This window comes from Oppia nitens, unplaced genomic scaffold (genome assembly GCF_028296485.1).
Source record: "Oppia nitens isolate AA-2021 unplaced genomic scaffold, nextdenovo-longstitch-racon4-pilon3 scaffold3_pilon_pilon_pilon, whole genome shotgun sequence".
NCBI lineage: Eukaryota > Metazoa > Arthropoda > Arachnida > Sarcoptiformes > Oppiidae > Oppia > Oppia nitens.
Window position 1 is genome coordinate 9,964,967 of NW_026533221.1, and position 27,992 is coordinate 9,992,958.

A 27,992-nucleotide genomic window follows, 5' to 3' on the forward strand; every position below is an offset into this window, starting at 1 on the left:
TTACAAAACAAGAAATAATAGCTATAATAATAATTATATTAAATATTTAGTCAAATTAGTCAATCAATTACTATATTAATAGATATAAAAAGTTTTTTTTTTATATATTAATATAAAATGAGAATCAAATGTAAAACAATAAAAAATATACAACAAAATTAGACAACTTTGTTGAAAATTTAAGTTTATAGCTAAATTCAATTAAAATAAACTATAAAATTTAATTAATTTTTTTAACCATGCATCATTAAGTTAATCATATATATTCAAACCTATCCACCAAAATTTTAAGTACAATATATACCTTGTATACTTTATATAGGAATTCATTAATTTAAAATATAAAAATTATTATCGTAATTATAGAAATAAAAAATTAGTTTTAAATTAAACAGTATATATATAAATATTGAAATCGTTAATTGATTGACTAATTCAAACCATAATTTCTGATAACTTAAAATAAAAAGATCAATAAATATATTACAATCAAACAATGATTATTTAAAAAAAAAGAGTATACACTGTCTATTGCATTGTCTGTATATTATGAAATATACTGTACTTTAAATCAAATACTAAATATAGTATTTCCTAAATGTTTAGATCTAATTAACAGTTCCTAAACATTACATGACATCAACAAAATATTCACATGGATTTCCCATTGCCATACGAAACGATTGTCGGCTACCGTTTATATCGCTGGACTGGCCATCCATTTGTTGCTGCTTTTCCGTATCCCTAGTAGTGTTAATAGTGGTTCCAGAATGTGTAGAACTGGTACCGCCACCGCCGCCCCCACTGATGCACGATTGATCACTAGCACCGTCCATCACAGGCAACAAGTTGTGATTGTTGTGTAATAGGTCGGTGCCGTTTATCAACGGCAACGGCCTTATAGCTCCTGGATGTAGTAGTGGTTGTTGTAATGGATTAGAAAAGGTCTGCATCGGTAGCTTTGGGTGCTGTGTCGGCGGCATTTGGTGCGCTCCCAGTAGTATAGGACCGCTTCGTTGGCTCATATCGTCAAAGTCACTACTAGCGCCGGGACTGGCGCTTTGGCGCTCACCCATTAATGAAATATCATTGCGCCGGTGGATAACACTGTCGTGTCCACTTGAAGCTAAAAATGTTTCAAACAATAAAGTTTAATTTAGACATCATTTTATAGCCTTTTCATCAACAAAACTCATACCTGAAGTACTATGAACACTGCCATCAGTGAAGGGCTGGGCTCCAAACATACCGTAGTTGTGAATTTCGCCGCCCGAACCCCATGGATGCATAAAAGGGGGCGCATAGCCGCCACCACCGCCTGCACCAGTGTACTGTTGAATCATAGATCTGACCGGCAGATCGGGTGGTGGCGGTAGATCCGGGTCGTTGATCTTAAGATTGGCAAACTCGCGGTCCAGTAGATTATCATTGAAGACATAATAGCACTTTTCGGAAAACGAATTCTTGTTTACCGTATGCTTAATAAACCCTTGTTTGAGCATTTGATTGGCATATTTGTGAGCCTCGCGTCTGTCTTGAAAGCCGTGAACATTTTGATACAACCAGTTGACTACATCAGAGCCGATAAATGCATTCGGTATTGTTATCTTAAGCCACATACGATCTTTGACTTCCAAACCCGAATCGGAATTAGCCATCGATTTGGCGATTATCATCATATCCATCTCGACAGACAAGTGCTGCGAATCCATTATCAATTGCCGATCAGATTCTGGTATCGATGTGTTCACAGAAGATGATGTGGATGTCAGTGTTGATACAGATGGAGGCCTTAGAGGATAATCTTGTTCTATATAATTATAAAATAAAAATCAATTATAAATTTTCCACATACCGTAATCATTAGATAAATTATGACTGACCTGTATAATGATTTGCCCGGGCAGCTTCGGTATGAGCCACCCACGCTCCCGGATCTATTGGCCGCACTGGTTCGGTGCGCGGTATTGTGAAATAGCCTTTCGGATTGGGATCCCAGCATTTGGCCACAACCAGTTTGATCGGTCCGGGCTTTTGAACCGCTTCTCGCAGTACCCGTACGGCGTCATCATTGGACATGTTTTCAAAGTTTGCGTCATTTACCTGTAAGATCATATCTCCCGGCTCTATGCGACCGTCCAGTGCGACTGCACCGCCCTTCATGATTGAGCCGACATAAATGCCGCCGTCACCGCCTTTATTGCTTTGGCCGACAATAGATATACCCAGAAATGAAACGGTGTCTAAGTTTAGTGTAACAGTAATTATGTTCAAAGACATCGTCGACTCTGTTATCGAGCTTATGGATGAAGTCTACGACAATATATTGAGAGACAAAAATATAGCAATAGATTAGTTAAGACTATCAATTGGCAAACAGTTGTTTCATAACATACCCGACTCATAATAGGCATACGGTGTCGGCGCCGTCGGCGACGATGTCGGTGATCGTGAATACGCGATACACTCGTCTCATCCGTTGTGGTCGATATGCGGCTATTTGTCTCATAACTTGTCGTCGATATATGACTGGTCAGTTCGTCGTCATCATCATCGTCGTCGTCGTCATCATCGCTGTCCACAAACGTAGTAGTTTCGGCATCGCTGGTCAACGGCAACGGTGTTATCCAGGCCACTACACGTCCCTTGAAAATCGGTAGCCGCGAACTATCGTCAATAATCTCTTCCTTAACAATACCGAAATCTGCGTCCAACGACTTGAAAAAGTACTTGTAATGAGTGTTTCCCGCAGAGGACAGTACGGCCTTAAAGTCGGCCAAAGTTATGCGCGATTGAGGAACCGGTATCTTCACCAGATATGGTGTCTCTTCATCGTCGCAATGATAGATGCATTGAGTCCAACTACGGGACGAGTCGGCCGGTCCGCCACTACCGATACCACCACCGCCGCCGCCGCCACCACTGCTGCCGTCGGGATCGCCGTCTGACGACACAATTGACGACTGCATTGTCATGTCGTTTGGTTTATGACATCAATACATATATAATAATATTATTATTAATATTATTATAACTATAATAATAATAATAATAATAAACAAATTGTTTATTAACAACAAATCACTCAAAACATTATACAATACATACAAATACAGTGTGTATTGTATTGTATTTTACTGTATATATGACTTGTTGTAAACAAATGGCTGTATTATTATTATAATGTATTAGTTTATGTATTTCTATACATGTCATCAATGTTAGTATTGTTAATGCTATGAATGGGTGTGACTTATATTTGATAGTGGGTTTTTAACACATGTGTAACAAAACAAGTTATATTTACGTTACATTAAACTGTATATATATATATATATATAAAATCTAATCTATAAATATTTAACATGCACTCAATATATATATATTATATATTAATAAATTAATCCTAATAAATAAAATACGTCAAATAAAAATATGTTAAACTTTATTTTTTAAAAAGTAATTTAAATAGTAATGTGTTTATTTAATTACTAAAATTTTTAAAAACTTAATTACATTAACAAAATAGTCCATGAGATTCATTATAAATATTTTTTTTCAATTATTAAATAAAATGATTAGCGTAAGTATTAAATGCAAACAATAGGGAAAAAAGTTGTAAAACTTAAATTGAAAACGATTTACTATTTAACAAAATAATTATTGAATTTTACTGACATAAAAAATATAGATAACTCATCGCATCACTTATACATTGTTATAAATAAGTTATATTTAAATATTATGTAAAAAAGTTATTAAAAATCTTAATATTTTATATTTATACAAACAAACAAAATTAATAATGCAAACAATTGATTATTTAATATTTTAATACAAAATTAATATAAAATTTGAATGATTAATAAATTAAGTTTTAATGATTTACAGTTAACATTACTTTCTGTAGTTATCTGATATAAAAAAATGTAATTTATACACTGTACAAGTAGTTGTACGTGCACTGTATACTTGTATTAAACATTAAAAATCACATAATTACTAATTGTAAAAACCATAATTAATTTTATGTAATTAAAAAACTTTTTTTTTAATTTGTAATAGTTTAACAACAATACCCCCAAATACTACCGGTAATTAACAATTATAAATTACCTGTACTTAATTTAGATATTAAAAAATAGACGATTGCCACAATTTGTTTTAATTAACATATATATAACTGTATATAAATTAAATGATATATTGATATGATTCACAAAAAAAAGTTATGTTTAATTAGTTTTATTTAGTTTAATCTAAATAATTATAATAATGTTTATCCAAACGACACGGTTTGTGAAATTCCTGTCCGTCGGCGTATATCCATTTGGTTGCAATCCATTTGTGTCCGACCAGTACCGGACACCCGCCGTGAAGCATATCCCAGTCTATAAACCCGGAGCTCTTCAGATTATACCAAAACAATGCCGAGCCTTTTCGTGGCTCAACCCGAACATCTAAATTAGGGAAAACAGTAGCACCGCCTACGTCAACATCGCTCAGGTAGTTAACCCATGTGGCGATCCGATTGAGATAATCGGCGTACGTTTCGTGACCCGAATAGGCACCGCCCGGTTTAGAGGTGGCCACATCGTTATGGTGTGCATAGTGCCCGCCGACACCATATTTGATGACATTATATAGGTCGGCGCTATAGGCGTTCAGTCGAGTAATAGCACTAATACGTCTCGTAATTTGTCGGACAATTGGATGATCTCTTTCAGTTAGCCAACCGCCCTCCGCCACCCGTGTTTCGGCCACTATATATCCAGTTTCACTGACCACTGTCGATCGCGACAGTCGAGGTCTGGCCAATAGTTTCATGATTGACACCTCGGTTGGTGAGAGAAAATCATGAAACACCAGAATCTCTGGCTTGTCATACATTTCTTCGACTTTGATTCGCGTCAGCCGAAGAAACGGACGGCTAGTTGTGTCCAAATAACGACATTTCAATCGCGACTCATATGTCCTGTTCATACGTTTGACTCCTCGACACAATTGTTGTGATATAGCATACAATACTTCTTGTGTTTTGTGCTGTTGTTGTTGTTGTTGTTGTTGTTGTTGTTGATCATCCGGTGTTTGTGATGCTGACCATTGACTTTCCGAAGTCTCTTCGGAATAGCTATTTGTTGTGTCGTTGTCTTCAGTTTCATCACTGTATTGATTGTCATCTATATCTTCGTCTTCGTAAACATTGCTTTCATCTTCAATGACTTTGTTCTTAAAAATAAAATATTAATTTAAAAATGTTAAAATTAATACATTATTTTCAACAAGTTTTTTATATTCAATAATTGCTTATTGATTGTAAAATATTTTCCAAATTATTGATAATAGTATTTATTAAATAATTTGTATTGAAATTATTTAATAAATACTATTATTACCGGTAATAATTTTGGAAACTATTTTACAATCAATATTTATGTTTATTAGGATTTTTAACTATTTATATACAAATATAACTTATATGTAATATTAGTAATAAAAATAAAACCGAGTAATAAAAAAAACTTACAATTAAATCGGCAAATAATTGATTAAACTGAAACTTATTGCTTAGCTGATCGGCAAATACATTGGCTTCATAGATAAACTGTCGAGCCTGATAGTAATCGCCCAGATTATAATAGGACAGTGCCAAATATTTAGCTATACTCGACTTAAGCAAATTAGATGTCCCATTATCTACCCGTTTGATGGTCTCGTTGAACCATTGAATAGCAATTTGATAGTTGCGAAAACTAAATGCTTGTTTTCCAATCAGATAACAATCAGAAATGGTTAGCTTATGTGTGTCGTCCGACGGCCCAAACGTTATCTCCCGGCCTTCCGATTCTGTCCAAAAACGCACCGTACCGTTAGCCAGGGCAGCAATGTCTAGCTTGTAGGTGTCCGCCAACTTAAGCAAACCATTGGCCGCATCAGTCAACTCATCGATGTGTACAGGATTTACACGATACCGGAGCCCATTGTGGGTCGACTTTTCCAATAGGCTGTCCACTTGTGGCCAATCTCTAGCCAATCGTTTGATAAGTAGATAAAGGTTTATCGGATGTGATAGATATGCATCTCCATCATTGACGGCCAACTGATTATAGCGTTTTAGTTCATCGATCGTTGACTTTAACCGTGAAAGTCGTTGATCTTCAGCAATGATATATTGCTCTACAGTTTGAATCCATGAGCTCTCCTGTATAAGTGTTGTCTCTAGTTTTGTAAAGTTTGTATTAAAACATTGTATAACACTATATAATAATGTGAATAATATAAATAAACTATAAGTTAGATTAGCTATTGTTTGATAAATTATAAACATTTTACATTATTTAAACAATATATATAAATATTGATTAGAAAACAGTGGAAATAAAATATAAAAATTTTATAAATACAACACAATTGTTTGAAATACAATTTTGACTGAAAAAAGATGTTATGATTATATGGTTTACTATTTGTAACATATTTTTTATTTTACTAAATACAGTATATGTGTGTACTTTCTATGCTATAAAAGTAATTAAAATTGTCTGTAAAATAAAAAAACAGATTTAAAATTAAAGGTCATGTATTAATAATAATAATAATAATAATTATTATTATTATTATTTGCTTAAAATTTTTTTTAATTAGCTTTAAATTGTTAAATTATATTTATTAATATAATTAAAATAATTATATTGTTGAGGAAATCCATTTTATATTTAATTTAATTATAATATTTTAATCTTTTTGTTTTTAACTTATTTTGATTTTTATTGTAAACCTATTTATATGCTTTTAATCCTTTCTTTGAATTGTTGATCGATTTGATCGATCAATACCTGACCTCTTCCTAGAAGTGATCGCTCTATGATCGTCTTCATGGCACCAGTTGATCGATCACTGACCTCACATACATACAGCCAACCAATAGCTCCACTTTTCCTACACATACATACTTGTTCTCAAATACAGTATAAATACTGCTGTATTCATAGTATACTCTCTCTCGTGCACTTCTACTTCAGTCACAGTCACTGCTACCCATACTGCCCAGTCAGTACATACCGGCCTTCAGTGCCATTCATACCATAACTCCATTATACACATCCATGTGCTTTGATAGTCCCACTATCCATACCTTCTAACCATTGTTTTAATTATCTTTTGAATTGTGAATATTATAATAAAGTATTATATCTGAAACTGTGTGTAAATCATTGTCTTAACCACATCACTGGATCGATCACCACATCTACCATACCTTCATCAAGCATTGGCTGATCGATCACACTTCAAGACTACCATTTCGCTGGCCATTCATACAAGTTATAGAAGTTATCAATAGTACTACGGATCGATCCCTGGCCTACACTCTGGTCACCACTTCTGCAGATCTGTATATCACTTTGATTGACACATAAAGTGCCTTTCAAGTGATCCTCAATATTAGTTGATTAGTCTTTGACCGATCAATTGATACCGTTGTGGGAATTGATGGAAACTATCGGTTGTTGATCTCATACCGACCCACGCTAGACAACTGATCCATAAGTTAAACCAAACCGCCCACAACAATATATTATCTACAAAAAATATACTTTCATAAAGTCTAATTAAAAAAACTAAAATAATGATTGAATTAAATATTTAATATAAACCTATAGTTTTTTTTAATAATATAGACAATATTTTACATACGTTAAAGTTTATAATATGGATAATTGGTTAGCCAATGCTAAAACATAATTTTTTTCAAAATAAATAAATTGTAAAATTTATAATAATAAATTCGGTCCATCAATATCCAGAGCACAGGGCTTACGAAACTCCTGTCCCAATTCGGGTATCCATTTGGTGGCAATCCATTTACTACCGGCCAGCACTGGACATCCGCCGTGATAGGTCATCATATCGACAATTCCCGATCGGTACAGGTTATGCCAGAAAAGTGCGGCACCTTTTTCTGGCCATACGGTTACATTGAGCAACGGAAACACTGTAGCACCGCCTGCCTGGACATCATCCAAATAGTTGATCCAAGTGGCCACTCGATTCAATAGTTTTGAGTACACCCGGGCAGTTAGTGGAAGATTGTTGTCAACGTAGACATCATAATGATGGGCGTAATAGCCGCCCACACCGTATTTGATAGCATTGAACTGTTCGGCACCAGTAATGTCAAAACCGGTAATTGCCGCAATTCGTTGGCTAATACCCTGAATAACCGGTGTCTCACTGTCGGCCAGCCAACCACCTTCAGCCACCCGATGACGATCGGTAACAAATAGACCCGTTCCGCCCAATGCTACAGTTGTGCGCTTGAGTCTAGGTTTGGCCAACAATTTCAGCTCTTGAATCTCGCGATCAGTCAGAAATTGGTGTATAACTACAATCTCTGGTACAGTATTCATGAGCTCAACTTTGATACGACTCAATCGTAGCGCCGGTATGTTTGTAGTGTTAAGATAACGACAGTGTAGTTTCGACTGAATTGATAAATCTAATTGTCGGTCACCGCGACATAACTCGCCGGACATTTGTTGTTCACTGACTACCGGTTTCATGATTTGAGATTCATTGTACATATCCTAAGTAGTAAAAATGTTATAATATCTTCAAAACATTTATACTATACATGCTATTTGATTATTATTTTACCTCCAGTTTCCCAACAATGGTCTCAATGTTATCTTTATTAGGTATGATCTCTATTGATTTGTTTATCAATGACTGTGCTTTCGACAAATTGCCAGTACGGACCTCACAGTAAGCCATGTGTTCATAGATATCAGCCAACAGTGCACTGTTAGTCCTATTGTTGTCTGTCCTATCAATTGCCGCCTCAAACCATTGTCGGGCACTGTTATATTCAAACTTGTCGTAACATTGTTTGCCAATTATAAAACAATCAAAATCTGTTAGCGAGACTACAACCGATGATCGGCTATTTGTAATAACTTTTTTCATATCATTAGTTGATGTGTTATATTTAATAACACCGGTAGCCAATGATTTGATATCAATATCATAAATGTTAACCAAATCTCTCATACCTTCAATAGCATCTAAGTTTTAACAGAAAAGTTTGTTATTAGCAAAAAACTATTAGTTAATTATTCAGAAATTTTTATTAATAACAATAATAATAAATCACTTTTTCTTACCATTAAAATCATTATCACTGATAACCTCTTGTCGATTACCAATATAATCAAGTTTTTGCCACATATCAAGTGATTGAATATCGACAACCATTTGAATTGATAGGACTTCCCGTAAAAGTCGGATACACTCATCAATCGATTTGTTTAAATCTTTCCAATCGACGGCCAGTCGACGAATCAATAAATAGACATCAATGGGATGGCCTAACATCATAGGACCCGATGCTGATGAAACACCATCATCATCATCAGCAACAGCAATATCATTACCGCTGGCAACAGTGTTTAATGTCTTAAACTGTACCAACAATTGTCTGACATTTTGAACAGTCGTCGCTTGTGTTTGAAGTAATCTATTGATGGCATCAATAGATTGTCTCTCTTTTATCAACAGTTTTTCAAGTTTTGTAAACTCTATGTTAAAAGAAACCGCAATTTTGACTAAATATAACAACTTATACACTACTAATGTAGTAATTATTAATTTCATTTTTATCTAAATTTTCTTTCACTTTTATTTAAAACTAAATTTTACTTTTATATTATGTATAATAATTTAAATAAATAAAATGTAATTTAATAATTTGAAATAAAAACATAAATATAAATAGTTGAAAAATATAATAAAAATTACATTTCATTTACAATTGTAATGAATTTATACATTTATATGTTTTATAATGAAAATAAACAAAATTTATAGTAAGATTGTTAAATACATATAAAAGTATAAAAGCATATTTTAAGTATAAAAATTAAAACACTTGTTTTATTGTTTAATATTCAATAGTATTTATTATTAAAACAATATGACTTTAGATGCTATAAAAATACTGGATATTTAACATTAAAACTTTTTTTTTATTTATCAATAGTTTTGATGATATAAAATAGTTAATTAGTTTTTTTTGTAATAAATATTTTTAAAAATATTATTAAAGATATATAATATTATTGTTTTTTTAATATCTATTTTTTCATAAAAAATTCCCAAAAACAAATCCAAAATGGCGTCAAACATAGGATCCGATGGACAACCGATGCCAACAACACCAACAATACCTATTGGATTACAATATCTACTATCGGCCTATAATCGGTTAAGTGACCTGACATGAGGTATATGTCTGGATATAGTTTGACAGCCAACGGTAACACCATGTTGCCGGCACATGTAGTGCTATCAATGTACAGTATAAGGACAGTACAATCATTGGGTCCACTATCACTCACTGTAATTTACATACATAAGCACAGTGCGATTTTATGAGACACATAGTTTCAGGGCTAATAATATTTTACATTAATTATTAACAGTATTATTATTAATAGTTATTTTTGTGTGTAATTAAAATAAAAATTACATTTTATTTTATTTTTAAAAACTGTATATCAATGTTCTTTAATCAATACACTTATGTTATAAGATATAAGTACATAAAATTTTTTATTTAATATTATTATTGTAATATACAATATATAAAAATATATAAGTATACAAAATATTATAGAAAATTACATTTGAGTTTATTTTATTTTTATTTAAATAATAATTAACAAAAAAATTTTGCTAAACATATATAATTTTTTACATTTATATTATTTATTTAAATATTTATTTAAAACTAGATAGTATTAAATTATAAAGTATAGTAGATACTTTAATATATATTATGCACATGTACATTATTCAACATGTATACATACTATCCATCACATGTGTATTTGTTTACTTATATATCTTATTTTTATACTTATATCTATTTGATGATTAGAGTACACTATAGATATATTATGTAATATTTTTATTAAATTTCAAAATGCAATAATAATTTTAATTAAAATAATTAGATAATTTTTTTTCTAAAAAAACTTAATAAACATTAACACAAAGTTTAAACTTAAACTTAATATATAAATAGTATTAAAAAAACAATATTTTTTTAAATTGTCAAAATTGTATTTAGAATTTATGTTTACTTTTAAAAATTGAATCAATTATATATTTATTTAAATAAAAACAATTAATAATGATTTTATTAAGTAATTTATCATTAATTAACTCAATTTTATTATTATCTACCACTACGATAATATCATATTTAGTTTATTTTTATTTGTAAGCTTTATTTATAAAAAAATTATTTAATAAGATATTTAATAATAATAATATTTATTGACTAATTTTTTGAAAAATATATTATAATTATAGAAAATGGAGTCGAGCTCTAAACTATTGGAAATCACAAAACATTTCTGGACCCAAACCGTTACCGATTTTCGGTAATATATTATCCCGATTTTTACGGCCAATGTCCACTGTTGAACTAGAATGGTATAAAAAATATGGACAAATTTTTGGGTAAATATATATAATTGATTTTTTAAACCTATTAATCTAGTTTCTATTGAAAATTTAAATAATTATTATATTAATATATTTAGCATTTTATCTATGATTAATTACTTACAGTTTTTTTAATATTAATATTTATTTAATTATTATTATAGTTTATTTTACTGTATTTAGTAATTATAAATTACAAATATTAATATCTATATATATATAATATTTAACTAAAATAGTAAAAATAAATTTACAATTTACCCATAATTAACTAATAAATATTTATAAATATATAGTAATATTAATAAAATAGTTATTTTATAATTACTAATATAACTAAATATTAATTTTTTAAAAATAATCATTAATTTTACTTTACTTTCAATTAATCAATCAGTGTCTATACGGGCGACAAACCGGCCCTTTCGGTCGCCGATCCGGAACTAATCAAACAAATACTGGTCAAAGATTTTCATTTGTTTCGCAATCGCAGGGATAACGGTTCCCGACATCCGATTATTACGAAAAACTTGTTCGCCGCCCGGGATGACCATTGGAAACGTGTCCGGGCTATAGCTTCACCAACGTTTTCGTCGGGAAAGATGCGTAAAATGTATGCCTTAATCAGGGAATGTTGTCTGGATTTTATCAAACACATCGACAACCAGTTGGTGGATACTACCGGTGCCGTAGACAGCGGCAGTGGTGGTCAGGTAGAGCTGAAAAAACTAATGGGCAACTATACAATGGATGTAATAGCCCGGTGCGCATTCGCTACGAAAACCAATACCTATAGCCAACCGGACAATGAGTTTACCACACGGGCAACAAAAGCATTTACTACACCCATTTGGCGTATGCTATTGTTAGGTGCATTGCCCAGTCGACTGTTTCAATTGACAGCCGCACGCAAACTGGTTATCGGTGCGGATCATTCAAAATTTTTCATCGATGTTTCACGCAATCTGATTAATCAACGTAAAGCTAACCAACAACTAAAATACAACGATTTTCTACAGTTGCTTATGGATGTCGAACGGCCAGACAATGCTAACGTAGAGAACCGGGAGGAGATGATCGGCACCGATACCAGCGAATCCCATCACGTACTGGAAACTGGTCAGGACGAGCTCCGAGCTAAACGCCAGGCACTGGCCAATGATTTTATGGGCGAAAAAAAGTTAACCGAAAACGAAATCCTAGCCCAGTGTTTCGTATTTTTTATAGCCGGCTACGAGACAACAGCATCGACACTGGCCTACTGTTTCTATGAGCTGGCATTGAATCCCCAGCTACAGGACCGGCTATACGAGGAGACTCAGCAAGTGTTTGACTCCGACGGTAACATTGACTATGAAGTACTATCGCGCCTACCATTTACCGATTCATTACTATCGGAAACGTTGCGCCATTATCCGCCACTGTTACGACTGGATCGGGAGGCTATGGCCGATGTTAGACTGGGAGGTACCGGTAGCCATAACAGTATAACAATTGAAAAGGGTTTGGTAGCCGAAATACCGGTCTATGCTATACATCACGACCCCGGCTACTATCCCGATCCGTTTAGTTTCCAACCGGATAGGTTTATGCCAGAAAACCGTTCAAAGCTTATACCCTATACCTACTTACCGTTTGGTGCCGGTCCACGTAATTGTGTTGGTATGCGTTTTGCACTGTTGGAAGCTAAGCTAGCATTGGCCCAACTGACCCGCAGGTTTAGGTTTAGTCGGGTTCCGGATACTGATGTACCGGTTGTATTCAATAGGGGTCGGTTCCTATTGCAAACCAATCGTCTGGTGGTCGGTATAGAGAAGCGCTAACAGTATAGTTGTACTGTTGTTGTAGTCTACATAAGCTATTGATTTTGTTTGGTTTTTTTGTTGAAAAATATATATTTGTTTGTATATATATTTGTTTGTTTTTAAAATTTATAATATATATTAATAGATTGTTTTTTTTTTAAAAATAAATATTCATATTTTTCAGAGCTATTGAACTAAATAATATTTTTTTTAGAAATAATATTTTTAAAACCGTATACTTATTAAAAAAAAATTACAGTTTACTTTTAAGTTTATTTTGTTTGTTTCTATATTAAATAAATATTAATATATGTTAATATTAGATTAACTCTATATTAAATTTTATAGGTATGAATAAAATTTGTTGATTTTAGTTATTATTTAATTACTATTTTGTATTAATAATCGTATTATTGGTTAAAAATTAACCTAAATTAATATAATTTTTTAAGAGTTTATATATAGCATATAAAGTAAAAAAAATTAATAGATAATTATAAATGTATTGATAGTAAATATCCCCCAAATTATGCAATATTGTAGTATAAAACTATACTTTATTATTATTAATTGATATTTCAATGTTAAGGTCGACTAAAGTTTCAAAACTAATTTAGTGTAAAAAAATATTAATTTGTTTTCAGATGTATTTTAATTTTTGTTTTACTTATGTATAAACTTTTATATCAAATTTCATTGAAATTATTGATAATTTTTACAACAAATAACATGATTTTACTTTTTTTTAACTTTAATGATTAGTAAGTTCAAAGTAATTTAACATTCATATAAAAAATACATCAAAAATATTAGTCAATTAATTTACATTTTAACAAAAATATAAAAATATTATTATATTTGTTAAGACATTAAGCTTGATATACTGTACTGTATAAGCACTGGTAGCTTATAATTTTGAACTTTCACCACTAGTCCGTTGCTCAGCAATAGCTTCATTGAATGCCCGACACAACAGTTCAACTGATGCTTCGGTAGCGTTAACACCGAGAAAACCTAATCGCCAGATACGGCCTGCCGTAGGACCCAAACCGCCCGCAATTGTAATGTTATAGTAGTCGAGCAAATTTTGGGCCACTTTTTCTACGTTAATATCTTTGGGTACGATTACCGACATAATAGCCGGCAGTCGATGATCGGGTTCAGTGACTAAAAACTCCAGTCCCTGTGCACTGATGCGCTGCTGAACTAATTGACTACATTTACGGTGTCGTTGAATAACATTTGCCAGTCCTTCTTCGGCTACCAGTGACAGAGCCTCTCGAAGACCATACATAAGCGATATGGCCGGTGTGTAGTGATAGATATACTGGTGATTGTTATCCGGATCTAAGCCCCAGGCTTTGGCCAACCAATTAATGTCCATATAATATGAGTCGACATCATGGGTACGATTTTTGAGCCGATGTACCGCTCGTGGACTCAGCGATAGTATGGAAACTCCCGGCGGACCGGACAGTGCTTTTTGACCGCCACTATAAATGGCATCGATTTCCTGGTGATCCATATATATTGGTGCACAACATAGCGATACAACTGCGTCGACCAGCAATAGACAGTCATATTGATGGCACACTCGTCCAATACCGTCCATTGGCTGCAGAGTACCAGTGCTGGAGTCGCCGTGGCACACGTATAACAGTTTTGGCCGGTGCTTTTCTATAGCAGCTGAAAAATACATAGTGTTTTTTTAAGATACGGTTTAACTTAGTTACAATCAATACCTTCAATTTGGCTCAACTCAAGTACACACCCGACCCGTGAAACTGGTAATTGAATAACTTGGTAGCCGTGTTTGCGGCCAATCAGTGCCACTCTTTCACCCCAAATACCATGAACTGCAACCAAAAACTTATCGTCCGGTTCCAGTAGATTACAAATAGCTGTTTCCATGGCACAGGTAGCCGAACCAGTGATGGCCAACGAGTATTGATTTTGTGTCTGAAATACATACCGAATACCGGCCGACACTTCGCGCAGTACCTGAAAAAACTGCGGATCCATATGATTGACAACTGGCAGTGCACCGGCAGCTCTGACTCTTTGGCTGATGTTTGTTGGGCCCGGAGTCATGAGCTGACGCTCATTGATTACCAATGGTTTAATCAAATCATTGGGCACAGGTATGTATTCAGTATTTGAGCTAATAGTAGTCGTTTGAAAATCTCTTTTCTCCAATTGAGACATAGTTTGTTAAATTATAAGTTTTTTTTTATTATTAAAAATAATTAATTTACAGTAATATCGTACAAAAAATTTAATTAATTTATGTTTAAAATTTTAAAAACATATTAAATTTTTATAATAATTTAAATAATTTGTTTTGATTAGAAAAAATATCTATCAAATTAAACAACATTTTATTACTATTGATTTGTTTGCTATTTTATCTTAAAATACCGTATTATCAATAGTAATGTTTTATATCAAATATATTCATATAAAATGTAAACATATTTGATGAATCATGATGATTAAAGTATTGATTTTATTAATTACTTTTTTTAATGGCATTTATAATAGAAAATATAATATTAAAATGTAATAGTGTTTATAATAAATAAAAAAATATTTAAACTATTATTATTATTATTATTTTTCAATCAAACTATTATTATTATTATTTTTCAATCAAACTATTATTATTATTATTATTTTTCAATCAAACTATTATTATTATTATTATTTTTCAATCAAACTATTATTATTATTATTATTTTTCAATCAAACTATTATTATTATTATTTTTAAATCAAACTATTATTTTTTAATAATACCAATAAATTTTGTATAGTATTTTTTATTAGTTAAAAACTATTAATATTTAATTAATTCATTACTAATAATATATTTGATAATATAAATGATATATTTATTAAAATGGTTTAACATTAATAACTGTATGAATTATTTTCAATATTTATTTTTTATCTAATTTTGTAAAATTAAATTAATATATGAAAAAGTTATACTACTATAATACGAAATTGTTTTATTTAGAAACTTTTAAACTTTATAAAAATTTTTAATTTAGAAAGCATAAATTAAATTAAATTATTAATTTTTAAAAATAAAAACTTATTTTAAAAAAACATTTAATATATTATTTTTTTATAATGGCATACTTTATAATATTTACAAATTATAATTTTATTAATTTTTAACGTAATTAATTAATTAATGGTTTTTAATTAAACACATTTGGAGTACAGTATCAACATTTTCTGTAATACTATTTATTAAAATTAAAACACATTTAAATTAATTATAATGTAAACTATTGATTATTTTATAATTTAATACAGTATAAATCATAATTTGAATCACAAATAAATTAAGTTTTACAATGACAGTTAAAATTACTTGTTTGAAAATTGCATTATTTATTTGTAAGTCGCTTAAAAAAAATCTAAGTATTTTAAATAATTCAAAATAATCAAAATAATAATAATAATATACAAAAAAAATAATAAAAAAAATACATACAAATTATAATTAGATTTTATTCAATCGATAACCGCAACGACTCCGGACATTGCAAATATGATGCCCATTGATATACGGGACAGAGTTTTGGCATTTATGTTCAACTACGGGGACCCGGAGTTTAAACATCCGTCCATTACAATGATAGGACTATTATGTAAATTAAAGTATATAAATTTATATACATATTATCACTAATTATTTAAAAGTAAATAACATTAATATTAAAGCTAATTAATATGAAAATGTTTTTTTTTATATTTTTAACAAAAAAAATTAAGTAATAAATTTAGTTTAATGATGAAAGAATTGGTTAATCTGACGGCTTCAACCTATAATGACAACCCAGTTGTCAGACATACGGCTGAACTGATATTTGCCACACCATTCATTGTCAGACAATCCTGTATCGAAGCTACCAGTCCTATGGGACGATCCAGTAATCAATTTATCCGTATAGTCAACGAAAAGCGTTTGGAAGCCAAAGATTATCGTTATTTTTTGAATACATTGCTAACCGATGCGACCAAACCTAATACTAGAGTAACAATTGGACAGTTAGTTTGGTAAGTAATCTCTCAACTCTCTCATGTTGTTGTTGTTGACCATTAAACAAATTTATCATTATTTTCCAATATTAAATTTATGTATATGTTTTTTTTATTGTACAAAATATAAAGTTATTTAAAACTATGGATTGAAAAGACAATACTCAAGTATCCGGTCAAAGACGATGTCCAGATTCGGGTCAGTGATCACATTCATCAGGTACTCGATCCGGTAGTCGACTACTGGTCAACATTGGACACACCGCAAACATGGTGTAGTTTTGAACAATTATTGGACAAACAGCCACTACCACCACGTTTTAAGTCTCTAATGTTAAATCTAATCCATGCTATCAGCCATTTAGTTAAACCTATTAATAACCTCATTCAACGATCCACATATTAATTGTTGATTATATATAAAACACAAGTATTTTAATATGAAATATATAATGCATTTTTAAAAATAATTTTTATAATATAAATATTTTCAAATTTATATAAACAATAAGTTATCAACAAAAAAAAACTTTGATACACTAAACTTTCATTTCATATATATATATATATATATATTTATATATAAAGATAATCAAATTATAATAATTTTATTTAATTTAGTTAACTTTCATTGTATTTATAATCCATTTGAGAAAATATGATACTTGAGTGTAGACACCGGGAAAATCATCTAAAATAATAGGTGATTAAAATAAACATTAGATTGGATCTGATTTTAAAATAAATATTTTAAATAAAAATTAGTAAAACAGTAAATACCGGCACATTTAGCACCATATGAAACAATTCCTACCATAAAAAATCGGTTACCATCTGTTAATCATAAAAAATATAAATTAAATTAAACACAAATTTCGTTATAAACTATATTTTAATTTCATACACAGATTTTTGCTTATTAGCCACAATATAATAATAGTTTAGAAAAATACATACACTTTTCAAATGCTGGACTACCAGAGTCACCCTTTTTTAAAAAAAAACAAATACACACACACATATATTAGTTGTAACAATAAATGCAATATATAGAAATATAGTAAATAATTATAATTTCTAGACATAACTATATGTTATGAATTACATACCAGACAGGTATCCTTTTTGTAGGCCAGTGTACAGAATTGGGATTCAAATATTTTTTGTCGTCTTTGCTGATATTTTTTGGCACAATCTTTATCGGTAATCAACGTAAGGCTAACATCCTTTAGATACTGTTCCATTTCTTCGGCGTCAAATTGTTTGACACCCCAACCGGCCACTACAATCTTTTCGGTACGCGGCTCGGCATACGTATTGTTAGGCAGACAGGTTGGTTTGACTTGATTACTAAACTCAATGGGACTGTAGGTTTTCATCAGTGCTATGTCCGAGTTTAACATTGAATTCAAATTGAAACGTTCGTGTATTCGCACTATGGAAACGATAGTTTGTAGATATATATAGTAAAGTATAAACAGTATGCGGACAGGTATGTCCTGGCGGGTGGGGATGGGAAAAATGGTTCAACAACAACACAAACAAACACATATAGACCACCTTTTTTAATTTTATATGTTTTTCCTCTATTTCTGTCATTGGTGCCCACCCTAATCGACCAGGTATATTGATCGTAGGTTAGTTTTCTAGGGTTAGCATTATATATTTTTAGTAATAAATAATAATAATAACAAATAGCAATTAATTAAATTATAATATAAAAACTTTTTTGTTTGTTTGTTAATGAATATAATAATAATAATACCCTTTAAAACAATGTGCGGCCGTTAATATCTGTTTAAAAATACAAAAACTATTATTTGTAAATTTTGTTTAATAATATATAAATATAAGTTTTTAAAACATCAAATCAATTACTATAATTTATAAATTAATGAATTAAACTTAAAATATTTCAATAATGTGAACTCTATCTTATTATTATTATATGTATTTAAAATTATATGTTTTTTTGCACAAAATAATGATTATTAGATAAATAATTTTAAATATTTTAGAGCACCAAAAGATAATATTAAAAAAAAATTATTATGATTTTCAAGATTTTAAATGCAGTAAATACAGTAAAGTATCTAAAAATACAGTACTAACCCAATACTGATTAATAATAGTACCGCCACATTGTGGCTCCCCGTCCATCAATATGACGACCAGCCACGGATAAAGACCTTCGGGTGCGTTTCGTCCGCCAATAATACGAACTGAATTAGTTGACGGATAACCGCATGTTTTGTCGTACAGTTCCCGCCCTAAACCATCACCACTGCCATCACTATCATCAGTGTTGTCGTGGCTGTTGTTACTACCAATTTTGTCAACATTTTCACTGTCACTATCATCAAAATCAGTGGACAACATTGGCATTGATTTTTCATTATTATTATTTTTATTATTGTTTGTTAAATAATTGACAATTTTTGCCGGTCTATAACTGTAATGATAGTTTACTAGTGGCCAGTAGTTTGATGATGAATGATCATCGGGATACCGGTGCCGCTCGTATCGGCGTATATTGTAATCAGTGTTATCGGCAAACGGCCTATTGTTATACAGCTTTTCATAATCGTTATAGTTTCCGTAATCATATGGATAATACAGATAAGTGTTAGCCAATTGTAAATAAAAAACTGTGAGTATAAATTTTTTTCAATTATACAACATATAAATAAATTATTATTTTTTTTAATTAAGGTTTATTGAATAATAATAAAAAATAATTATCAAATCTAAAAAAAACTAATCTTTATCAAATACTCACATATGACAAGATAGATAAATAAATTGTAGCATGGTGACAATTTTATTGTTGTCGACATTTATTAATCTGTTTTAACATTTATTTAAATTTTAAAAATATTTTTTTTTGACAAATTATTTATATTAATATTATTTTTGTTTATTAACTAATAAAAAATGCAGACATTTTTATACTGTATTTATATGATTAGAAATTTTATTTTAATTAACTTTATAATATAATAATAATGTATAATATGTGATATTTTATTTATAATAACAATATTAGTATTAATAGGTTAAAAATAATTATACTTAATAAATTTTTAAAAATTATTTTTATATTCAATATTTATAATAGAAATAAATAATTATAAATAAATTCAATACTAATATATGTATTTAAATTATAAAACACAACTTTTTTTTACAAATAATATATATTTAAGTCTACAAAACATATATATAAATATTTATTTACAGGTATTTATGTTATAATAATTTTTGTCATTTATAATTTACTATAGCTATTAAATATTAAAATAATTTATTATAATTTAAAAAAATGTTTTTTTGAGTTGGTATTTTTTTTTGTAGATAATCTGTGTGTAAAAATGGTAATGTAAAGTTTTTAGCAAAAAAATTAAAAAATTAAAAATAAATACATTAAGTAAATCTTAAAATACAGTAAAAAACCTACAGTATGTTGTTTATGTTATTTTAATTTGTTTAAATTGTCTAATAATTAGAAAAAATATATATTGTATAAATAATTTATAAAATAAACTTGATGATCTCACTACACTACTATTACAATAATACAGTAAAATAAATTAATTTAATATTTAATGTATGACATAATGTATAATCATTAAAACATTATTATAAAATGATTTATCAAAAAAAAAATAATATTGCAAAAGCTGTATGAAATATATGGTACATTTATAATTTAAAAAAATATCTATAAAAAAAACTAACTGTCCATTTAATGTTCATGGTGTTCATGAAATAGGGATGTAATGGCCAGCATAAAGCCAAACCCAACTGTCATTGCCATAAACTGTAGGACAGGTGTCAATCGGTTGACCCGATGTTTCTGTAGTATTTCGAAAAACACAATATACAGTACACTCCCGGCGGCCAATGCGCTCAACACAATGACCAACAAATTGGTTTCGCTGTGCGTGTCGAGCGATTGTTCGGCCAAAATGACCACAAATATGCCGATCGGCGACATAATAGCAAAACAGATCATATGAAACACTAACAATGCAAATGTTTGACACTTGTCGTAGAGCTCGACACCGATGATTAGGGAGATAATCAGTTTGTGAGATGCAATTGCTATGAAAACGGTCCACATTTCCGATATGTCTGTCCGCACGCCAATGGATATGCCATCGAATATAGAGTGTATGGAAAATGTGGTCACAACTAGCAGTCCGTGTAGAAAACGTACCCAAAACGGATCATTGATGTGAGGGTCGTCCGATTCTGGATCTAATTTTATGATATAACAAAAAAAATATAGTATTTATTTGGACAGTTAATCAGGAAATTATGACTAACGTCTGTGCTCTATAACTATAACGACATCACAATCATTGTCGCCATTGGTATTATCACTGGCGGTCACCAATCCCCGGTGTTGCGATCTGCAGCCTGTTTTGTTGTTCCGGTGCTCGTTGGCCAGTATAGCTGACCTTTCGTCACAATCGACTTTATCGCAATGATCGGTAACATTACCTTCAAATTCATCAACAATTTTAATATTATTGTTATTGATATTGTGATCAGTTTTGCTTTGTTTAACATCGTTCATAGGCTTATCATCTAATAAATACTGTTTTTCACTATCGATACGATGGCCAACCAACCGGTGCATCAGTACTTCGGCCAAATAGATAGCAAAAAACCCGCAACAAATGACAATCTCGAGATACGGTAGTTCAAGATCTTCAATACTTTTAGGTTTGTCCTCAATATCGGTGCAATTGTCAGAGTCGACAAATATCGAGTGATTACTTTTGAGATAAATCTCGAAGTTGTTCCGAACTTCGGGAATCATATGGACTAATACCGTAAAAAATAGTATACCACCGCCCAGTTGTGTAACAAACTGTACGTAACGATTATCAGATAGTGTACAGATAGATGATTGTTGGACAGAGCAATGATCATTGTCTTTATCAGTACTAAATGATGAACCAGATTGGCTAATGTTGTTGTTGCCACCCGATTGATGTTTTCGCCGAACCCATGAGCGATACCAGAGGACAGGTAGCGTACCGGCCACTAGTGTGGCTGCAAACAGTATTACAGATGATAATAATCTCGAAAATAATAGACTCATATCTATGTTTTATTATAAAAAAAAATAATAATATAATATATTAAATGTTTCATAAATTATAGCGTTTTAAATAAATCTATTTAAGAAACTTATTTTTTATTGCATTCATATATTGAAATGTATAATAAAATTGTTTTTTTTCTGATAATTTATTAATTTAAGTATAAAAGTAAATATTATTTATACTCTCTCATTACCTTTATATAAATTATATTTTAATGATATATCATAAATATTCAATATGTATTAACTTAGTCTATGATTTACTACAGTATTATCAATAATACTGTACAATACAGTATAAATGTTTGTATATAAATGCAATGAATATAAATTCATAGTTAAACATTTATAAACTGATATTGAATTTAACTAACTAGCATTTAATTATAACTAGTATCAATAACTAAAATTACTGTATATTTTTTTGCTATTTTATTTGTAATACAATGATATATTTTAATAACTTTATATACTACTAGCATATTGTAAATTCTTAAGTATCATTAAAAAGTTATTTAACTATTTTGCAATTAAATATTTATGTCATTAATATTTATTTTATTTTAACTTAGAAATTATGTTTGGTTATAGCGCTTACCGTAATACAAACAAAATTGCTACCAATACTTATTATTAATAGACAAAAAAATGCACAATAATATTTGAATAAATTTGAATAAAAACTACTATTAAAACTAAATGACAAAAATCTATTATTTTGTTTAAAAAAATGTAATTATAATATAACTAATTATTGCTAACGTAATGGGTGGTTACATAATAATATTGATAATATAAATTATTTATTAAAAAAAATATATAATTTTTCTTTGTGTAACACTAAACCATACAATTATTTGAGTTTATTAAATATGTCAAAACATAAATTTTATGTAATGTATATAATGTAACATATTATCAATTATACTGTATTTATATATAAACTTATATTTTTTTATATATATATAAATTTATTCTAAATAATATAACAGTATTTAAAACATAATATCAATATATATTATATATTGTTTATTTTATACTTAAAATATATTGCGAATCACATTTACTAGTATATATATACTATGTATTTATTATTATTATTATTTTCACTATTTATTTTTAATATCAGTTCAGTGATTGATAATTATATATACATAACTGACTTCACTTTTTAATTATCACTGTTTTTATTCACATACAACAAAAAATACATATACTGTAAACATTGATTAATAACATTATTAGTCATATTATAGTTTCACAGAAATTAGATTAAACAAAAAAAAACAACAACGAAACTTGTTGTTCATATTAATTAGGATTTAAATTTACAGTAATATAATTTATATTATCATATATAAAAATACTGTATCAATTGTATAGTTTAATATAATATATAGTTTCTACAATTTATAAAATAAAAATAAATTTTTGTGTGTCAAAGATTTTTTAGAAATACAAATTTGTATAAAAATAATTATCTTATGCATCCATATAATTATAATGCTGTATAATATTATTTTTGAAATACAACAAATCTTATAGAGATTAATTAGACTAATAAATATAAACTAAAATTACCATGTTTAGTACAATAATATTTTTATAATGATAACAAACTATAAATATAATATATATAAGAGTATTATTATTAATAATAATAAATTATTAATTATTTATACTTATTTATATATATAATTATTTATTGTAATGATAAAAAGCACGTGTCTTAAATTTTTAAAAATAATATATTGTGTTTAACTATTTAATTATCTAGTTTTGTAAAGCGTGATAACATATTTTTTTTGTTGCTCTAATAAAGTGTTTTTATAAATATAGTAATTTTTGTTTGTACTCTAGATTTTATTAAGTAGTATTATCATAATGTTTAAATTTTATGCACTTATTTTTAGAAATAAATAAATAAATTTATCTACAGAAATTTATATATATTTATTAAACCCAATTATAAATGATAATAAATATTAATTTTAAGTTATATACATTATATTATTTTATATGATATTATTATTATTATTAAAAAATAATTAAATAATACTATTTTTTTAGCAAACAGTAGAATTACTTTCTATTTATCAAAATTTGTTCATTAATTAATTAATAAAATTAAATAATAATAACATATTTTTAAAAATAATTATAAAAAAACTATAAATAAATTAAAATTAATGTAAAATGTTATCAGCGATATAAGTTATCACAATTAAATTATAAATGTAATTAAATAATATGAAAAAATAGATATGTATTTATATTATTTTGTACATTAATTTATGTTAATTATCTCAACAACAAATAAAATCTATTGTCTCAGCGATTTAATCCACAGTACAATGTATGCCAATAATCTTAGCAAAACAATAATGGCCACTAAAATCCATAGATCGCGACCAAAATTGTCGACATCAAAGTTAAGCATTTTGATTACCGATCGGCCGTCGGGTATACACGTGATTACCGTACTGTTGGCCGACTGTTGTCCGGGACAGGGAATACTAGTAATGTCCAGCCATTGATTGATAACCAGTGCCTCATTGCCATAATAGAACCACGATATATATTTTATCCAGATAAAATAATCAGGTATTGAGCTAGTTAGTTTTTTTTTTAAATAAAATTATTTAAATTAAAATTTAGATTTATTAAAAATATTTTTAAAATAATAATTTATAAAATTTATCATACTCATTGTTTAGAAAAAATCCGCCAAATATCATTAGAGGCATCAAAATTGCCGGTGCAATGGTCAGTGCCATTGTTACGTTTTTGCTTAAACACGATATCAAATAACCAAAACTGGTTGCACTGTTAGCTATGAGTATGCATATTAGCAGACAGTAGAAAAATGCACCGACATTACTGTTGAGGCCAACCATAAAATAAAATATACAGACAAATAGGGACGGTATGAATATATAAGTGGGTAACTGAGAAAAAAACAATTTAATAAAAATTTAAACAAAATGCTAAATAAATATAACTACTACTAATAATAATGAAAAATGCTATTTTATTATAACATTTATTACCTCGGCTATCATTTTGGCCAAAAAATATGAGCTAACCCTATAGATACCGTTTTCATGATCCCTATGAAATATAGGTATTTCCGCACAAAATGTCTATTTGTATTAATTAAAAAAAAAATAAACATAAATATTTTTAAAGTATTATTTAAACAGACAACTAATTAAATTATAGATGTACTAATCAATTGGTTTTACTTACATTGACTACACCAAACAAACTGGTCAAATTCATGTTCATAAGCAACAGGTACAATGCACCGTTAATATTGGTAATGCCTACTTGATCCAGATCCAATTGTAAATAAATTAAACCAAATATTATGGCAATAATCTACAACAACAACAACAAAATTATGAACTATTATCTTAATTACAAATATCGTTACTATAAATATTGATTTTGTGTTTGAAAATTAATATATAATATAAATATTAGTAAAAAAAATTTTATTAAAAAAACCTACAGCTGCCTGTGCTATAAGTATACGCGTCAATAGTTGATCCCTGAATGTTGTGGTCGTTGATCGCCACAACAGTTGCCCAAACTGTATAAACCAATTGGTTTTGTATTGTGTGGCCAGTAGTCGGCTACCGAAATTAGGGTTACTATTGCTTGATTTATTGTTATGTGTATCGGATGGCATCGATAATTGTGCATAATTACTATCGGCAAATTTGTTGCAAATTTCCTAGAAATATTCAATCGAATAGATAAAATATTTATAAAAATTAAATATATATATAAATAAAAAATAATATTATTAACAATTTAATAATAAATTTATTTACATTTGCTTTCATTTTGGATTGTTTTTCCTCACCCGGTATAACAGCTAACTGTTTGATATAAAAATCAGCCGGATTATAGTTATTTGGACAGTTAAGTCCCAATTTGGAAAAGTAATCAAGCGCAGTTTCTAAATAAAATAATAATAATAAATAAAATATTAAAAATACTTTAATAATTTGTTTTTATTTATTATAAAAATATACAGTATATATAAAATATAACTATAAATACTATAATATATATCATATTTACCTGCTTTTCCCAAATAGGCTACCCGTCCGTCAGCCATAAGTAGTAACTGATTGAACAGTGCAAACGCCTCGGATGACGGCTGATGTATTGTACATATAATTGTCTTACCATTGGCAGCCATATTGCGTAATACTTCGACAACATTTAGTGTCATAAACGAGTCCAATCCGGAGGTCGGTTCGTCGCAAAACATAATCGACGGATCAGTTAATAGCTGTTTATATCAAAGTATTAAAATTAAATTTTAAATTAATAATAATTAATAAATTTAAAAAAAAGTAACAAACAATTAATTGCAAAATTTTTTGTTGTTGAATAATACTAACCTCCGATGCAAATGCCAATCGTTTTTTCTCACCACCGGATATACCCTTTTTGGTTTCAGGGGTACCAATAGTTGCATCAATACATTTTATAAGCCCTAACTGTATATTCAATAAAATTTTCAATATTAAGATATTAGTTTACAAAAATATTTAATATATTTTTATAATAAATACCTCTAATGCCACTTTCTGGACCTTATCTTCCCGATCGGTGGCCGATAACAGTGGATCCATTCGGAGCCGGGCCTGAAATTTTAGGTGTTCCCTAACGGTCAGTGTTCCAATAAACAGATCCTCTTGTTGTACATAAGCCGACACTTGTTTAATGGTATTCATATCGATCGCTTTGCCATTCAATTTAACCGAACCGTCAATCTTAACACTGGATATGTTTCGTTGGGTCAACACATTCATCAGTGTTGTCTTACCCGCACCGCTCGATCCCATTATGGCCATCAAGTGTCCCGGTTTTGCCTGACCACTTACTATAATTTATAATAAAATATGTATAATTTTAAAATAATTTTATATTTAATTTATAGTAATTTAAATATAATAAATAACAACTTGAAAAGCATACCATTTTTGAGTATATGAACCGCTTCTTTGTTGTTTTTCTTGAGAAACGGTATGACTGTACCCTCGCCTTTACTGAACACATCTATATTATGCCATGACAGTGAAGCACCGGTAGCATTAAGATATTCGGTATTCAATTTGTTATTGTTGTTGTTATCATATGGATTCATATCAATATTCAAATGATAACTATTTGTGTCATAAACTTTATTTGTCGCCGGAGTGGTAGGCAATGATCGCTGAGGTATACCATTATTATTATTATTAGCACTGGTTACACGGTATATACCTTGATCCAGATCCATTACTTACTGTCCAATTATTGAAGTTATGTTAGATATCGCTTTATTATTTTGAAAGCTATAAATTATTTTTAAAAAATTAATTAATAAATACAAGTAAATAAATAAATATAAATATTATCACTAATACAATTGTGAGTATAATTTATAACTTTTAAATATTATTTAAAACATTAAAATATAATTGTTTTGCTGAGTTGAATTTTTTTTAA

At 29.2% G+C, this 27,992-nt stretch overlaps 8 protein-coding genes across 8 annotated transcripts; 2 read left to right on the top strand and 6 right to left on the bottom strand.

Annotated features, from left to right (window-relative positions):
- Positions 1–505: 505 nt before the first annotated feature.
- On the bottom strand, positions 506–3,000 carry LOC128957292 (segment polarity protein dishevelled homolog DVL-3-like). The gene is made up of 4 exons (XM_054303028.1): positions 2,397–3,000; positions 1,884–2,313; positions 1,199–1,810; positions 506–1,126 (listed from the first exon to the last, which is right to left on the bottom strand). Exons 1-4 carry the CDS (start codon positions 2,973–2,975, stop codon positions 630–632), a joined length of 2,118 nt encoding a protein of 705 aa, XP_054159003.1. The 5' UTR covers positions 2,976–3,000; the 3' UTR covers positions 506–629.
- Positions 3,001–3,897: 897 nt separating this feature from the next.
- Positions 3,898–10,322, bottom strand: LOC128958267 (uncharacterized). Its single transcript, XM_054304084.1, has 7 exons — positions 10,271–10,322; positions 9,162–9,575; positions 8,656–9,062; positions 7,820–8,585; positions 5,528–6,219; positions 4,290–5,229; positions 3,898–3,914 (listed from the first exon to the last, which is right to left on the bottom strand). The coding sequence occupies exons 1-7, from the start codon at positions 10,320–10,322 to the stop codon at positions 3,898–3,900; spliced, it is 3,288 nt and encodes a 1,095-aa protein (XP_054160059.1).
- A 908-nt stretch (positions 10,323–11,230) lies between these two features.
- LOC128958269 (cytochrome P450 3A11-like) lies at positions 11,231–13,331 on the top strand (the record flags this gene model as incomplete). Its single annotated transcript, XM_054304085.1, has 3 exons — positions 11,231–11,280; positions 11,374–11,523; positions 11,906–13,331. Coding segments are annotated over 3 exons (1,626 nt in total), but the record flags the coding sequence as incomplete, so codon positions are not given.
- An 823-nt stretch (positions 13,332–14,154) lies between these two features.
- LOC128957658 (alanine--glyoxylate aminotransferase-like) lies at positions 14,155–15,567 on the bottom strand. Its single transcript, XM_054303462.1, has 2 exons — positions 15,056–15,567; positions 14,155–14,999 (listed from the first exon to the last, which is right to left on the bottom strand). Exons 1-2 carry the CDS (start codon positions 15,516–15,518, stop codon positions 14,221–14,223), a joined length of 1,242 nt encoding a protein of 413 aa, XP_054159437.1. The 5' UTR covers positions 15,519–15,567; the 3' UTR covers positions 14,155–14,220.
- Positions 15,568–16,643: 1,076 nt separating this feature from the next.
- On the top strand, positions 16,644–17,815 carry LOC128958528 (uncharacterized). Its single transcript, XM_054304401.1, has 4 exons — positions 16,644–16,720; positions 16,831–16,984; positions 17,099–17,383; positions 17,498–17,815. Exons 1-4 carry the CDS (start codon positions 16,678–16,680, stop codon positions 17,769–17,771), a joined length of 756 nt encoding a protein of 251 aa, XP_054160376.1. The 5' UTR covers positions 16,644–16,677; the 3' UTR covers positions 17,772–17,815.
- A 65-nt stretch (positions 17,816–17,880) lies between these two features.
- Positions 17,881–20,215, bottom strand: LOC128958270 (serine protease 48-like). The gene is made up of 9 exons (XM_054304086.1): positions 20,145–20,215; positions 19,478–20,013; positions 19,131–19,159; positions 18,926–19,011; positions 18,475–18,800; positions 18,323–18,353; positions 18,146–18,199; positions 17,992–18,056; positions 17,881–17,904 (listed from the first exon to the last, which is right to left on the bottom strand). The coding sequence occupies exons 1-9, from the start codon at positions 20,200–20,202 to the stop codon at positions 17,881–17,883; spliced, it is 1,209 nt and encodes a 402-aa protein (XP_054160061.1). The 5' UTR covers positions 20,203–20,215.
- Positions 20,216–21,110: 895 nt separating this feature from the next.
- On the bottom strand, positions 21,111–22,478 carry LOC128958271 (protein zntC-like). The gene is made up of 2 exons (XM_054304087.1): positions 21,695–22,478; positions 21,111–21,625 (listed from the first exon to the last, which is right to left on the bottom strand). Exons 1-2 carry the CDS (start codon positions 22,476–22,478, stop codon positions 21,111–21,113), a joined length of 1,299 nt encoding a protein of 432 aa, XP_054160062.1.
- Positions 22,479–24,804: 2,326 nt separating this feature from the next.
- On the bottom strand, positions 24,805–27,690 carry LOC128958272 (protein white-like). Its single transcript, XM_054304089.1, has 10 exons — positions 27,480–27,690; positions 27,074–27,384; positions 26,900–26,998; positions 26,574–26,787; positions 26,321–26,448; positions 25,996–26,220; positions 25,731–25,862; positions 25,532–25,624; positions 25,188–25,429; positions 24,805–25,093 (listed from the first exon to the last, which is right to left on the bottom strand). The coding sequence occupies exons 1-10, from the start codon at positions 27,646–27,648 to the stop codon at positions 24,805–24,807; spliced, it is 1,902 nt and encodes a 633-aa protein (XP_054160064.1). The 5' UTR covers positions 27,649–27,690.
- Positions 27,691–27,992: the final 302 nt, after the last annotated feature.

What these genes read in the sequence shown, in the direction of transcription:
- LOC128957292 (XM_054303028.1), bottom strand. Translation starts at nt 2,975, where the DNA reads ATGACAATGCAGTCGTCAATTGTGTCGTCAGACGGCGATCCCGACGGC. An exon ending in GTATGCCTATTATGAGTCGG is followed by an intron (nt 2,314 to 2,396) that starts GTATGTTATGAA and finishes ATATTGTCGTAG; the next exon opens with ACTTCATCCATAAGCTCGAT. An exon ending in CAGTGTTCATAGTACTTCAG is followed by an intron (nt 1,127 to 1,198) that starts GTATGAGTTTTG and finishes AAACATTTTTAG; the next exon opens with CTTCAAGTGGACACGACAGT.
- LOC128958267 (XM_054304084.1), bottom strand. Translation starts at nt 10,322, where the DNA reads ATGGTGTTACCGTTGGCTGTCAAACTATATCCAGACATATACCTCATG. An exon ending in CAGTGATAATGATTTTAATG is followed by an intron (nt 9,063 to 9,161) that starts GTAAGAAAAAGT and finishes GTTAAAACTTAG; the next exon opens with ATGCTATTGAAGGTATGAGA. An exon ending in CCATTGTTGGGAAACTGGAG is followed by an intron (nt 8,586 to 8,655) that starts GTAAAATAATAA and finishes TTTACTACTTAG; the next exon opens with GATATGTACAATGAATCTCA.
- LOC128957658 (XM_054303462.1), bottom strand. Translation starts at nt 15,518, where the DNA reads ATGTCTCAATTGGAGAAAAGAGATTTTCAAACGACTACTATTAGCTCA. An exon ending in TGAGTTGAGCCAAATTGAAG is followed by an intron (nt 15,000 to 15,055) that starts GTATTGATTGTA and finishes TGTATTTTTCAG; the next exon opens with CTGCTATAGAAAAGCACCGG.
- LOC128958528 (XM_054304401.1), top strand. Translation starts at nt 16,678, where the DNA reads ATGACAGTTAAAATTACTTGTTTGAAAATTGCATTATTTATTT. An exon ending in GAAAATTGCATTATTTATTT is followed by an intron (nt 16,721 to 16,830) that starts GTAAGTCGCTTA and finishes AATTATAATTAG; the next exon opens with ATTTTATTCAATCGATAACC. An exon ending in GGACTATTATGTAAATTAAA is followed by an intron (nt 16,985 to 17,098) that starts GTATATAAATTT and finishes AAAAAAATTAAG; the next exon opens with TAATAAATTTAGTTTAATGA.
- LOC128958270 (XM_054304086.1), bottom strand. Translation starts at nt 20,202, where the DNA reads ATGTCGACAACAATAAAATTGTCACCATGCTACAATTTATTTATCTAT. An exon ending in CTATTATTAATCAGTATTGG is followed by an intron (nt 19,160 to 19,477) that starts GTTAGTACTGTA and finishes ATTTTTAAACAG; the next exon opens with ATATTAACGGCCGCACATTG. An exon ending in AACATATAAAATTAAAAAAG is followed by an intron (nt 18,801 to 18,925) that starts GTGGTCTATATG and finishes TCGTTTCCATAG; the next exon opens with TGCGAATACACGAACGTTTC.
- LOC128958271 (XM_054304087.1), bottom strand. Translation starts at nt 22,478, where the DNA reads ATGAGTCTATTATTTTCGAGATTATTATCATCTGTAATACTGTTTGCA. An exon ending in TATAGTTATAGAGCACAGAC is followed by an intron (nt 21,626 to 21,694) that starts GTTAGTCATAAT and finishes TCATAAAATTAG; the next exon opens with ATCCAGAATCGGACGACCCT.
- LOC128958272 (XM_054304089.1), bottom strand. Translation starts at nt 27,648, where the DNA reads ATGAATCCATATGATAACAACAACAATAACAAATTGAATACCGAATAT. An exon ending in GGTTCATATACTCAAAAATG is followed by an intron (nt 27,385 to 27,479) that starts GTATGCTTTTCA and finishes TATAAATTATAG; the next exon opens with TAAGTGGTCAGGCAAAACCG. An exon ending in GTTTGTTTGGTGTAGTCAAT is followed by an intron (nt 25,625 to 25,730) that starts GTAAGTAAAACC and finishes TAATACAAATAG; the next exon opens with ACATTTTGTGCGGAAATACC.